Below are 14,049 nucleotides of genomic sequence, written 5' to 3' on the forward strand. Positions count from 1 at the left end.
TACTTTCATGATATACATTTTATTTACAAGATCCTTCCATTTACAGTTTATGGGGTTATCATTTGTGTCTCAAAGTCCTTTTAATTTACTTTGATATTGCTACTCTTGCTACTATAAACAGTCATGAATAATTTTCATTTAATTTAATCATTTATTTGAATAGGGACAATGCACATTAATGAACACTTTAGACAAATAATGCTTCAAGGATAAATATGCCGGATTTTAGCTTTGAGCTAATTTCCATCCGTAGTCCCTGACATACAACATATAAGAACATGACATTTGTAAACATAGCAAAAACTAAATACATGATATGCAAAAAAGCAAGAGCAGCACACACAAGTATTTACCACATGGCAGCAAAATAGCAGCAACGGCATGTAAAGTGCAAGAGATGATACAAGTGCTCCATAAAGTGCAAGAGGAGATGCCCCTGTGTTAAAGTGCAATTAGCGGTGATTACATGTCTGGTTGTTTCTCAACCATTCTTTGAGTTGACCTTTAACACTATTGAGAGTGGGACAATCCCGTATCTCAGTTGGGAGGCTATTCCACGATGAGTTGCCTTTAACGGAGAGGACATTTTATCCAAAAGTGGTCCGTCTGCGGTGGACTTCACAATCTCCTCTGGTTTCTGACCTAGTGCAGCGTCCAGTGTCTTTTCTGTGGATGAATTCCCCTAAGGGAGGGGGGACCAGTCCATGTAAACATTTATAAAAAACCACATACTTTTAAAAGACTTAAAATCCTCAAAATTCAAGAAATTGTGTTTCTCAAGGATGGTACAGTGGTGTGGTATGAATTTGGCTTTCTGTTGATAGCTCTCTTGTACAGCTGTTCTATGAGTTTCAGGTTTGTGGCTCAAGCAAACGACCAGTTTGTAAAACAGTATTCAATGTGGGATAGAATCATGCAGTGGAGGTATGACTTTGTAGCATTGACAGTTAAGAAAGGTCTAATTTGTTTAAATTGTTGCAAGTTGAATTTAACGGTATTGGATACTTTCTTAATATGTTTCTTAAAAGTCAAGTTCGAGTCCAATATGACTCCAAGATACTTGAAGTGGGGGACTAGTTCTAATTCTGCGCCATTTAAAGATACATTGGATCCTTTGATTTTGACTGGTCGTTTACTGAACATCATGCATACTGTTTTTTTTGCATTTAACTGTAAGCAAATGTTGTTCAGCCAGTGTTGAACCGTGTCCAAAGCATTGGAGAGACAGGATGAGATCATTTCAGTGTTCTTCCCGTGTACAAAGATGACCGCATCATCGGCTGTATTTGCACATTCAACTCAGGACATACATTAGGCAAGTCATTAATGTACAGAGAAAACAGTAATGGTCCAAGAATGGAACCTTGTGGAACCCCAACAGGGTTCACAAGGTAGGGCGATTTGGCACCGTTGACCAAAACACACTGTTTTCTGTTAAATAAGTAAGACTTAACCCACTGTATTGAATCTGCCGAAAAATTGAAAAATCATCCTTCGTGATCTTATCTGGTGTTTTTCCAAGTGGTATATGTGGCTTTTTATTTATATAAATACCAAACATAATTGAAATTTCCCTTATGTATTTCCCAGAAGTGATTTCTAGCTTCACATAGTCAAAAGAGATGACTATCATTTGGCTTCTGCTCATCACAAAGTCTCATTTTGAAGTAGAACCGCTCTTGATGTTTAACATTTGCACAGGATTTCTACCTTTTATTAGTGTTTCCTGTTATGCATTGCCTTCTGCTAGATTGTGATTGTGAAAGTAGCATGAGATATGTACATTTTTATTAAAAAGGCATTAATACATTTTCTTCATTGTTTTCTGTGTGTGGGATATGTGTATTGGCATCATTTTCAAAGCTTATGCTAATTCAGGTATTACAGGTATAACCCACGCAGCACAGACTTAAATACTCGGACATGTAGATGCTGAGAATTAACACCTACTCCTACCCTGGAATTAATACCTACTCCTAACTTGAAATCCAGTATATGTATATATCATAATTGCTATGAGAATGTATATGCACAGCGTTAATGGTCACTTAATACTGGTTTGTTGTCTTTTATCAGGCCGTATGCCAACCACGGTGCTTGGAAAGGTCTACTCCCCCGACCCCGATGACTGGGACAACAAGACGTACGTGTTTGAAGGACATTTGCCAAGGTAAGTAATAGGAATCTTTATTAACCATTCAGGTTCCTCACATAACAACCCTATGCTACAGGGAAAAATAATTGCTGAAAGTGCTTAAGGAAAATTTTGTTTTGGCCTAAATCAGAAGGGCCAATCACGTGTAGTTAAAAACATTTGTTTTGTTGAAATTCATTTTTTTAGAGACCATTTTTTTGGGGCTTTAGAAGGGATTCATTTGAAAGGGGATAGAGTGGATGACGCATTAAGGACAGCAGGCCGGGTTCGAACGTGCATCCACAAGTCTACGTTTATTTCTACCAAGTGAGCTAAGGGAAATTCATTTTTATTGATCAGTATTTTCCAATCAGAACTGCAAGTAAAGCAAGACGGCAGGGTCTTTGTCTCCAGGTTTGCTGGACTATACTTCCTTCTCCGATGCCGATGAGTGTATCTCTGTAACAGGCCAAAGAAAAGGCACAAAGACAGATCCCTAAAACAAAAATATATCACACTTTATGGGATCTACTGGCAGCTGCATCTGTATGTGCTGCTCTCTCTGTCACCATCTACACTTTTTCAAGCGAACCCGATGGAGGTCACAGAGTCACACATTGCATCAAGCCCTGAGCCATGTTAAATCCAGCTAATCTCACCGCCATGTCTATATTACATGTTTTTCTGTCGTGATTGATTCACACTTTTAAATAATGCAGCGCAACAGCGCCCTTGAGTGAAATATCTCTTAGGAAGAGGAAGGCCATATGTTTTTTTGTTTCTCATCCAATCAATTCTTGAGAGTTATGTACTAAGGAAGCCCTCCAACTTGTAGAACCACTGCATTGTACTGCTATTCACAGATTTATTTTGCTGGCTACAACTTCTAATCATAGTCCTTATTCCTTGTTTGCAATGTGGTCAGCAATCAAGTACGGAGCAGCGTCCCTGATGTATTGATTACGCTGCAACTCCCTCATTAAATCAGCCTGATAATTCTGTAGAGTCTTCAATTATTTACCATCTTTTTATCGACCTTTTCCTCCATTACCATCCTGTCCAATGTTCCTGCTCAGGTCGATTCCTTATTGTTCCTTGTTTATCCCTTTTTGCCAACGTGTCTTATACCTGCTATAGATGAGCAGATACATTTTTCACTTTAACACACTTGCACAATCACACACAGGTGCTAACAATCCCATACAATTACATTCCATCCCCTACTAACACCTTCTTCATCATCTTACAAACTTAGCTGTGTGAAAATGTCTCTCCCTTTTCTCTTAAAGTCAAAGTTCAGCCCGTAGAGGACTTGGTGTAATATGAGGGATTAACATTTTACAACAGCCTTCATATTTTGGAATTTTAGACATACAGTAGGTTTCTTGCCCAGCTGTACTGGGTTTTTACAAAAAGGCACAGATTATAGCTTATTCTGGTCTTCTTTATATACAGCACTAAGAGACCACTGCATAACTATCAGTTTCTCTGGTTTTACAATTGAAAGGTATGTGTTTGAGTTATATTATTATTATCTTTTTTAAATCTACAAACTACTGACAACATTTTTGAGCAGAGTACTTACTAGGGCTGTACCCAAATATCCGAATATTCGTTCGTTGGAGTATTATTCGGGTTTCAATTTCGTTATTCGGATATTCGTTTTTTTTTATTTATTGAAAACTCTAATATCAACGTAAGAGCTTGTGTCTCTTCGGGGGTAATAACACTTGACCATAAACGTTATTGTTTACTTTCTCCATCTTTATATGTAGGTATTACTTTTCTCCGTTAATCTCCGTCACGTTGTTTCCATAGCAACAGCAACTTCCTGTCAACAGCGCTAACTCTCCTTCAAAATAAAAGCATGACATAGACATATACAACTGCAACAAAAGTAACAAACACAATGCAATATCCTTTTTTAATTTCAAAGAATACAAATTGGGTTAATACATTAACAAATAACTATAAAACAACAATACTGTAGAATAACACAATTAATGCCGTGAATAAACCGAAATACATGTGTTGAAGCGGTTCGCTGCTGATTACTACGCCCTGTAGAGATTGATATTTAAGAAGAAATTGAAGGTGGTCTCTTAGTTTTTTCCAGAGCTGTATATTCATTGTGTTGCATCAGAAAAAACACACTTGTTGTACTTTTCAAATGTTTTGTATTGTAAAATGCTGCATTGTAGTCGTTTTGACTGTGTTGTATTATTGCAATTTAGTATTGTCATGCAGCACAAACATTTAGATTAGGAGAAACGCGCTGCACCTTCAGCTACAATGAATACAAAAACACAAATAAGCCCACCTCCCTGAGTTTCATTTGATCTTGCATCCGATTACATGCACATGGAGCAGTGTAACTGATTGCCCTTTTCACCAGCCCAGTGTAGACTTTTGGGACAACAGTTTTATAGCAAATGTCCTGCTTTGACTGGAATATAAGTGACTACTAATTTAAGTAGGAGGAGGCTTCAGCAAATTGGTAAGTGCCAAATCGGAAAGTTTTACTAGTTATATTAGAGAAATATTATTTTAGTGAAACCTGAAATTAAGTGCTCGACATAAGATGTAATCTACCGTCTCCATCACATGCCGCACAATGACTTAATGCGTCTCTCGTCTACAAGGGGGTTATTATTTGATTTGCCAAGGTTGTGCCTTGGTTCGGTTCTATAATTAAACTTGAATGAGCTCATTTACTGTACAAGGGGAGCATTGAGACAAGGACCAAGTGAAATTGCTTCCTTGCATGTCTCGGTGCCTATGAGTCAGTTTCATTTTACCCTTGCCTTTCTCTCGCTAATGCATCGTCTCTGCTCACTTTCTATTATTGTCCCAGGGGGCACTCTGTTTACAGCAGAAAACAGAGTAAAGACACAAAATGAATCAGAACACATGGCTGACGGCGATGAAAGTGTTTTTGTTTGGTTATGTCTTCATCTTGGAAGGTTGCAACAGGTGTAGGGACTGTTAGACATGTGTTCTCCTTTGTTCTATTATTCATATCTTTGTGAGTCAAATTGTTTTGGACAGTCAAATTATTTTCCTCAATGTAGGTATTATCTTCATGTTTAGACTAATGCACATCATAACTTGTGTTCTGTTAGGGCTTGCAACCAGTTCAACAAAATGGTCAAATTGCATTTCGATACAAAATGTTAGCTGATCGCTGATTTGTGTTGAGAAAGTGTTTTTTGCAAGCAGAGACCGAGTTTGGAGGCACATCATGTCTGCAGACAAAGAAAATATTTGGGAAAATTGTGAGAAGTTCCAGATTCCCTTCAATGATGACCAGAGATATCCCAAACCTTACCAGTACAATGTTTCTATGGTTCCAACAACTCATTCCATCAACTTGAACAGTCTGAACCTCCAGGATTACATTTTAATCTGACTTTATCCATCATTTAATCTTTTAAACGTAATATTTTTAACCAGGATCTCCTGTACTTAGATCAAGTTACTTGTGAAAATAAGGTGCGTCAGATCAAATACAGATCAATGTTGAATGGGACATGGTATTGAAAGAAACCCAATTAAAAGATTTCTGGACACATTTTGGGGGGGATCTTGACATCACTATTACTTTTTAATGTAAAAAAATGTACTCTGGCTTTTTACAAAATAGGAACCTGGCATGGTTAAAGGAGCAATGTGTAATGCCTTGCCACCGGCCCATTAAGAGCCTAAATTGTATTGCTTCTAGTGGGTCAGTACAATCTAGACATACAGTCATCTTTTATTGCAGTGCAAGAATACTCAAAATTCAACCCAACAGCTGAGCCTCTGTGAGTCAAACAACACTGTTATGTATAATATTTACATGTGTTGTCGGCCTTGAGTTTATTTGAGCTTTATTTATTTATTTGTTCAATAATGAATGGGTAGAAGGCTGCAATTCGTGCTGTGACACCAACCCATGGGGAGCCACCACTTGAGAGCTTAAAATACAATATAATCTGTTTGACTCTGGAGCTTAGACAATAAGCACGCAGTCATACTGAGTGTTTCATTCCACTTATCCAGTTAGCATGTCGACCTTTGATGGGCAAATCACTGAAATGATTGGTCTCCGCAGTCTCAGTGACACGTCTGTAGCAGCTTAATGACTAATCAGTACCACGTCAGCGGTCAGTCCTATAGATTCAGCAACTTGACCCTGTCAGGTTCCGAGCCATTAGAAAATAACTGGGCAGTGTTGGCCTGTGGTGAAATTAGATGTTACAAACACAGTGTTGGACACTGGTCGCATTGTTATCGGCCCTCAGGGGTTATGCGGCAGCCAGGCACATGCGGTGGTAACTTGAATGACCTCAAACGCCCCTGCGCACTTCAGTGTGTCTTGTTATTAGTAAATACTTCTTAAAGGAAGTGTTGAAGTGTAACAGATTGCCATTTTAGTCAATGCTTGAAGTGGATAACGATTTGTCTCAGCACATTGGCTGTCTGATCATGTAAAAGGCACATTTTTTGCGGGTTGACCCATGTGGTTGATATTTATTTAGGGCTACTTTGGCTCAGAAGGTAGATGGTAGAAGAAGGCCCAGTCATCATGTCAATGTATTCGTGGGCAAGATACTTAACCCAAGTTACTCTGGCCAATGTGCGAATGGAGCTGCTTCTGTGTGAATGCTTGTTTGTATATGTAAAAGCACTTGAGTACAATTATTATTATCTTTTTTTAATCAACAAACTACTAACAACATTTGTGTCGGGGCTGGATGGCAGAGTACTGTACGTAGAAGCCAAATGCAGAAGACCTTTTCTTTAAATCAAAGTATTTTATTGGCTGTGCCAGTCAAAACAAGGCAAAAGACCAAAACGAAGAACAGAAAAGCTCTATATAAGTAGGGTCCAATACACATGTCAAATCAAATATGTAAAAATGTTTTCTGATACTGGTGTCTGTGTTTCTTCTTTCCCTCAGTTACTTCATCCTGAACAAGCGAACAGGCTTCCTGATCATCAAGGAGAACGCCCCCACAGGCGCCTACGAGTTCAAGGTCCGTGTGTCGGATGGAGTTTGGCCAGATGCTGTCTCTACCATCACTGTGCACGTGAGGGAGCTGCGAGACGAGGCCATCTACAACTCAGCGTCTCTGCGCCTGGCAGGTAAGATTAACTCTGCAGGGACACACACACACATCTGTCTCTCTGTCTGGTCAGAAAAGGTCTGTGGTTTAGGGTTAGGGTTATCTTAGGTTAACTTGGTCTAGTCCCTTCTACAGTGTCCCCCACAGTGTGATGTTAGGCACCACCACAGCCCAGGATATCATGTGACTTAAGTTCCATTGTTAGTTGTTATTAAGGTAGCTTACAAGTTAGAAACATGACCTTAGACAATGAGGTGAAAGATTTCAAGATGTGGTTGAAACTTCAAGAAAGAATTGTCAAATATCTTTCAACTCCAAATAAAATGCCATAACCCTATTTGATCATAATACTATAACCAGGGGACTTTGTGAGACTTTGAAATGTTATATAATATTATAAATATTATATAGGCCTGATTATGATTCTATAATATTTGCACCTCTTGCTGGTGCAAATAAGCCTACATGCTGTGTAGAGAGATGTGAATTTGCAGCCTAATTGTGCTAATTGCTAATTTATAATTATACCATATTATAACCTTCAATTTGAGGCCTTTATTCCATAATAATATTCTCTCTAAGAGAGGAATAAAAAAACTGCGGGAAAACAAGTCATACGACGAGAAATTACAAGCTATATTGCAGAGGACTAATATTATAATATTACCTCTGTGTGTTAAGAAATATGGCAGGTCATTTAATGTAGAATTCTTACTTGATAGGTGACAACATGACAGATTAGCGTTGAATTGAGATCACCGACGACCTCTGCAATTATTATATATGACTCAGGGAAACTGTTTTTTTAAATATTTATAATATTGAGCAGATCAGGTTTTTTCAGGGCCAGGCCAAACCTCAATGTTGGTAAAAATCATATCTGAATACTATGAATAGCAATTCATTTACAGTTCTGAACCTATAAAATAACTTACTGCGAGACAGACGTTTCTCCCAATAAATACTGACTCTACTGTACGTCGTAATACTTCCAAATAGGCACAAATATGTCCTTGACTTATAATTAAAAGTTTGGATTTCTACTTGTTTGTCTGCTGCTCCTATGTATAACAATATTGTTGTCATTCAGTTCAAGTGTTTGAACCTTTGTTGCTATCACAGCAACAGGTAGGACCTAAAGCAATAGTAATTTAAAAATAAAACTGTGCTCAGCCTAGTACTGCTGAGGGAGTGGAGAATGTTATTTGCTTACTTGTCTCCAGTCATAGGAAATGAATGAGTACTGATTACTGTTTGCTCTGGTTGTTTGCCGTGTTTCACAGAACTGCCACACTCTCCGTTAAAGAGTGTCCCTTTGCAAAAGATTACACCCATTATTAATCCCCGACTCCTGGGATCCCAGCTGCCGTAGGTGCCCGCACAGAAAAGCCTGTTTCCGTTACTTATGTTGACAAAATAATTAGTAGAGAGGTTTTGCTCAGGCAGCACATTCTCCTCTCATGTTGCATCCATCATTACCTGATGTACAGCGCATCGGCTGTCTGCTCAGAATTGGTTGCAAGTTTAGAGAAATGGGACATGGCTCAAAGATTTGTATGATTTCAGAGATATTGAAATAGAAGCAGAGGTGGGGGTGGGCACTCCAAAGACGAGAGGAAGGGAGGGAAGGAAAAGGAAAGGGAAGAAGGGAAAGTCAAGCCTCATATAAGTAGATAAAAGGATTTGATTTGCTTCTGGAAACGGAGCAGAGGTAAATGAATGCACACCAAACACAGAGACAATATTGTGGAGAACAGCTGGCGCCCACGTTCCAATATTTGTGGAAGCCAATTGAATCCATTGGCGAATTGTAGACGAGCAAATTGTGTGTTTATGATGAAAATACGGAAATCAAAATGAAAGCTACTGCTCTTGACTTTTTTTTTGCGATCAGAACTATTTCCAGAACTGAATTGAACAAAACAAGGTTAAGTTTGTCAACAACCTGTAACTGACACATGGTTTTGGTTTAATGTACCCGGGTTCTACACATATTGAAAGTGGAAGAGCAAAAGGACTTTTTACCTGCAGTTCAGGAATAAGCACACTCACCAAAAAACATTTTATTTTGTAGGTTTCAAAGCAAAATGCAAAATGCAATATGAAGGATTAATGACTGAGATCATCCTGAGGTGTCCATGTTTGTGCGTTTGTGTTTGCGGAGGATCTTTTTTTACAGAAACCATTTCCAGGATTACATTTTTTTATGTGGAGCTTTGGCGTAAACAGTCTCATTGATTCTCAGTCTCGGGGATTATGAACATATTCTACTTATAGCATTACTTACACCCTCCCCGACATTGTAAATCCCATATCAAGAATAAATGTGGAAGGCAATGAGCATACACAAAGACGGCACTAGTTAAGTCTGCCTTGCCGAGATTAAAGCTCCCACCCTCTCACACTCTCTCTTCCTATCAATATTGATGGAAAGTTGAAGAAAGGTGGTAAACAAAAAGTCGAGAAATGTCAACATAACACTCGCTTGGATGTGAATTCATAGAGCTCAGGGGGAAATAAATCACAAGAACTTGTTGAGTGGGTTCACTCCATGCAGCCGGCTGGCGTGGTTTGTGATGAAGGGATGATGACTTTTTAGAAATCTCTTGGCAAAGATAATGGTCCTTTAACACAAGGGGACATATTATGCCAGGTTGATGCTGCCTGTAGCTGCATCACACTTTTCACCCTCTGTCTGAAACCAGAGCCCAGTCTGCTCTGATTAGCTAGTTAGCTGAACGCGTCTGTTTGTGATTAGTCAACCGCTTTAGAGATGTCCCGCCCCTTAGCCTATCACATACAAAGTGTTGGAGCGCTAGACAATGGAAGCACAAGTAGTGATGTCACTATGTTACAGAAGTAAACAAGTCCAAAGGAGTTTATAACCTGAATTATTTTTCCCACTGTACACTTTATATTCAAATTTAGTTTAATATGCTATTCCTTGCACACTTATAATATACATTTACATTTTGTTAGTTGTAATTTGGCCCTTATTTTTCTTCTCTTTTAATTTTTCAAATGATGTGCAATGCCTTGTTTTGACATGCTGCTGTGACGAAAACAAATCCCAATTTGGGATCAATAAAGTATATCTTATCTTATCCAATGGAGGCGTTTCAGGCAGTGGGGAGTGTGTGGGAGAGAAACTTTGTGATGTTAGCCTTTGCAGAACATTTACAGGCACAACAACCTATAGAACACGATACAGGAAACGGAAAATCCACAAAAAGCATAACAGGGCCTCTTTAACTGACACACTGACTCAAAGGGCTACCAGAAACTGTCCTTTGTCACAAACATGTCTTCATAATCTACATTCTGAGAATCACAGTGGTTCTCGCAGAGAGAGAATAAAAGAACACACATATACAGAGGATGTGTGAGTGTGGAGAGGCAGACAGAGCCTATGCATTAGGAGACAAGACATGGGGCTCAGAATGGGCTCAGCGGATACAGCGAGAAGGATCCGGGCTAATGTCAGCTCCCATCATTCAGTCCTGCGGGAGAAACAAGGACACAGGCAGACAGACAGACAGTCAGGAGGGAGGGGGGCTGGGGGGGAGAGGGTAGTAACTCCTAACGCAGAGTGGCAGCCTTTGCATCTGGCTTTGATCCAACCTCACAACTCACATCTGCCTTCTCCTTCCCAGAGGCTTCAGTGGAGTCGAGGTGGGGGTGCACAGACCCACTCACTCCTGTAGGCTCGTGGTTTCAAACAAATAATGAAAAAGAAAAACACCATAATGGTCTTTGTTTTGTTACTGTTACTCTTTAGTCAACATTTGTTATAGAGTTTTGAAATACTTTGACCCATTTTTACAAAAGAAAAATAGAAGATTTTACCGAACCGTCCCATCCCCGCGGTGTCTTCCCAGGCAGTTCTACTTTTGATAGATACGTGAACCTGAGAGGTAATCAGTAGTTATCTTCAAATAAATATTTTTGAAGAAAAGACAATGTTTGACTGTGAAATTAAGTATTGAATCAGTTCAGCTGTTCTAAGAGGGGTTTATTGATGTTCTCGTACCAAGCCTTTTCTTTGACTTTGCATCACAATAACGACGACACAGGTCAAAACACAATCGGACTAGCATAATTGTTTGCAGAATGTAGTTGGCCCTCGGATGAAACATAAATGTTTCTTTGCTTAATTGTATTAATTGCAGATTGTTTTCTCTAAGGTATACACAATAATTCATGATTAACTTGACTTACCTTGGATTACAGAATAGTTTAACTTTTGGGTCATATATAGATTTTCTGTAGTCCTCCTGACAAACGTACAAACAAACCTTTCCGAAAACGTAACGCCCCAGACTGTATTTTGTCCAAATCGCTGGTTCTAGTCTATAGAAATGATAACTTCATAAGTTCCAATATGTGTGAATAAATATGTTAAATATCTAATATTTTCAATTTTTTATTATTTTAATTTTCACTTTGTCACAACTCTTAATTTGGTTATTGGTGCATGCCAGACAAACTTCATAAATGGATAATGAACTGTATGCATACAATAGCTGAAATGTGTGTTTGGGAATGATGAAATAATGGAATTTTAAAGTTTAATTTTGGGTATAGTTTATAATAATATATAAACAAAACATATTTTAAAAAATGTATTATATATAGAATTTCTTTTTGTCAATTACTTGTTGCAATTGTCTATGATAGTCTAGGAGAGATCCCTTAATATTCTTATTTTGATGATAGATAACAGTTAGTTGTGCCTATTTTAGCACACAATTCCACGCATTTATAAAGAGGGAAATTGATTCATACAAGACTAAAACCCATTTGAATTGTTAACTGAGACTGCTGAAGCTTCATATTAGATTAAGCTTTGTATTCTTACAAAAAATAAGCATGGTGTACTTTGTCCTTCATCTCTTATATTAGGATCACATTAGGGAGGGACCTCATTTATGTTAACACAAGGAATATCTCAGAGTAACGTTGGTGCTCTGCTCTGACAGCCCAATGGGGAAGCAATGGGATTTATCAATGTTTTTGTTCAGCAGGAATATCTCCACGTGTAACAAGACTTTTATTATTTTGGATTCGTTAATGTAATTGGCAGAAGACAAAGCTTAGTTAAGGCCATAGGAACTAGATCACGGTCGCATGACTTCACATCACCACCGCTAAGCTAAAGGCGGCTAATGTTCGGCGAGATGACAGTTAGTAGTCTTATTTAGTCCCTTGTTAGCAACTGCTGTTTTCATAACAGAAGCTTCAGACATTCACCAGTGGAGTATTAACTAATGTTTTTCATGTTGTTGATCAAAACATTAAAATCTCTTAAGCGTGTTAAACACAGTCCTTATTTTGGCATCTAACAAAAAACACAATCAACAAAACAATGAATTAAAGACAAGGAACCAGAAGTAGTAACATTTTATTTTTCTAGTGTTAGGACTCCTTTCTTTATCACTCTGTTGGGTGGCAGTGAGATTTATTTCTAAATGTAGATAGCATATGAAAATAACACATCTTAAGGGGCCTACACACTAAACTGACACCAAAGAACACGTCCCGACAGAACAAGACTGTTCTGTCGCCTCACGTCTCCTGCGTCTTGGCCAAAAGTCGCACTGGAACACACCGCAAAGACTTCAGCCGACGGCCAAGTAGCACGTACGAACTGCGCATGCGTGAGTGGCAATAACTCTCCTTACCAGCAGGCGGCGGTAGTGTGTATTTGTCATTCAAAAGAGGCAACAACCGGAAGACAGACTGCTTGATACACCGAGAGGAGAAGAACAGACTGTGTGATATAAACAAACAACTAATAGCGTGTGCGTTCCATTTTCACTCTACAGCGAGAAGCTCATGGGGCTTTGCCGAACCTGTGTCGAGAGCTGGAGTTAAATGAAATCTCAGATTTGCCTTCTTAATAGTTTGTTTGGGTCCTTCACTTCCGTTTCGCTTCTCATGCACAGATTCGCTAAGCTGAACAGCCAATCAGAGTGATTTCTTTAGCCGACGGCCTCCGACCGACAGCCTCCCGATTCAACATGTTGAATCGGCGGCGGAAGGCGTCGGCACGGCCGTAAAGACACAACGGGGCGGGACACACCAATCTGTGTAGGACGACCGGACGCTCATCGACTGCCAGACATCTATCGACATCTATCGACGCCAAAAATCGGCTTGGTGTGTCATGACCTTTACACTGTTAAGAGTTTACCAGCTTTTTGTTCAAGCTGTTAGATAAGCTATCTTGCTGAGTATGGTTTGTGTCGGCTGTGTATCCATTGATGTCCTTGCCTAATGGAAATGTTGTCACAGCAGCACAGTCGGTACAATGTCTAAAGAGATGGAGAGTGATGCGGTGTTAATGGCTTATCAGTGCAAATAAAAGAATACAGACGCTCTTGGGCGAGTGATTTTGAGAAAATATTACCCCTAAGGAGCGTGGCTCATGCTGGAGTTAAGGGAGTATGAAACAGGCTTAACGGCTCGTCCACACAGCGGCTTTGGAAAAAGCTTGGAGGTGGGCGTGTCTGAAGCTTGTGGGAGTTTATGCAAGCAATGCGACCAACAACCAATCACATGAATCTCCCGCCCCCGACATACAGTTTACGAAGTAAACTACATATGAACTCCCCAAACAGGCGAAAACCTACCAGTTTTACCCACTATCTCTGCCACCTCCCTCCATGCCTGGCTCCTCCGGTTTGTGTCCCGGTAGGTGAATAGGGACTGATCGTACAAGACCGGGTGATTCCCTACCGCTATGATTAATTTCTCCTCCTTTTTTGGAATATGAGGAAATGACCTGCGGTGTGCCTCTCCCAGCAT

The 14,049-nt window shown here is 39.4% G+C and overlaps 1 protein-coding gene across 1 annotated transcript in view; it reads left to right on the forward strand.

Moving 5' to 3' along the window:
- Positions 1-14,049, forward strand: part of LOC307030058 (neural-cadherin-like) — a 597,902-nt gene that overhangs the window by 383,088 nt on the left and 200,765 nt on the right. The window contains 2 exon segments of the mRNA XM_079666281.1: positions 2,077-2,170; positions 7,077-7,261. Coding sequence (XP_079522407.1) covers positions 2,077-2,170; positions 7,077-7,261 — 279 coding nt within the window.

Source organism: Notothenia rossii (genome assembly GCF_949606895.1).
Source record: "Notothenia rossii genome assembly, chromosome: 2".
Classification (NCBI taxonomy): Eukaryota; Metazoa; Chordata; class Actinopteri; order Perciformes; family Nototheniidae; genus Notothenia; species Notothenia rossii.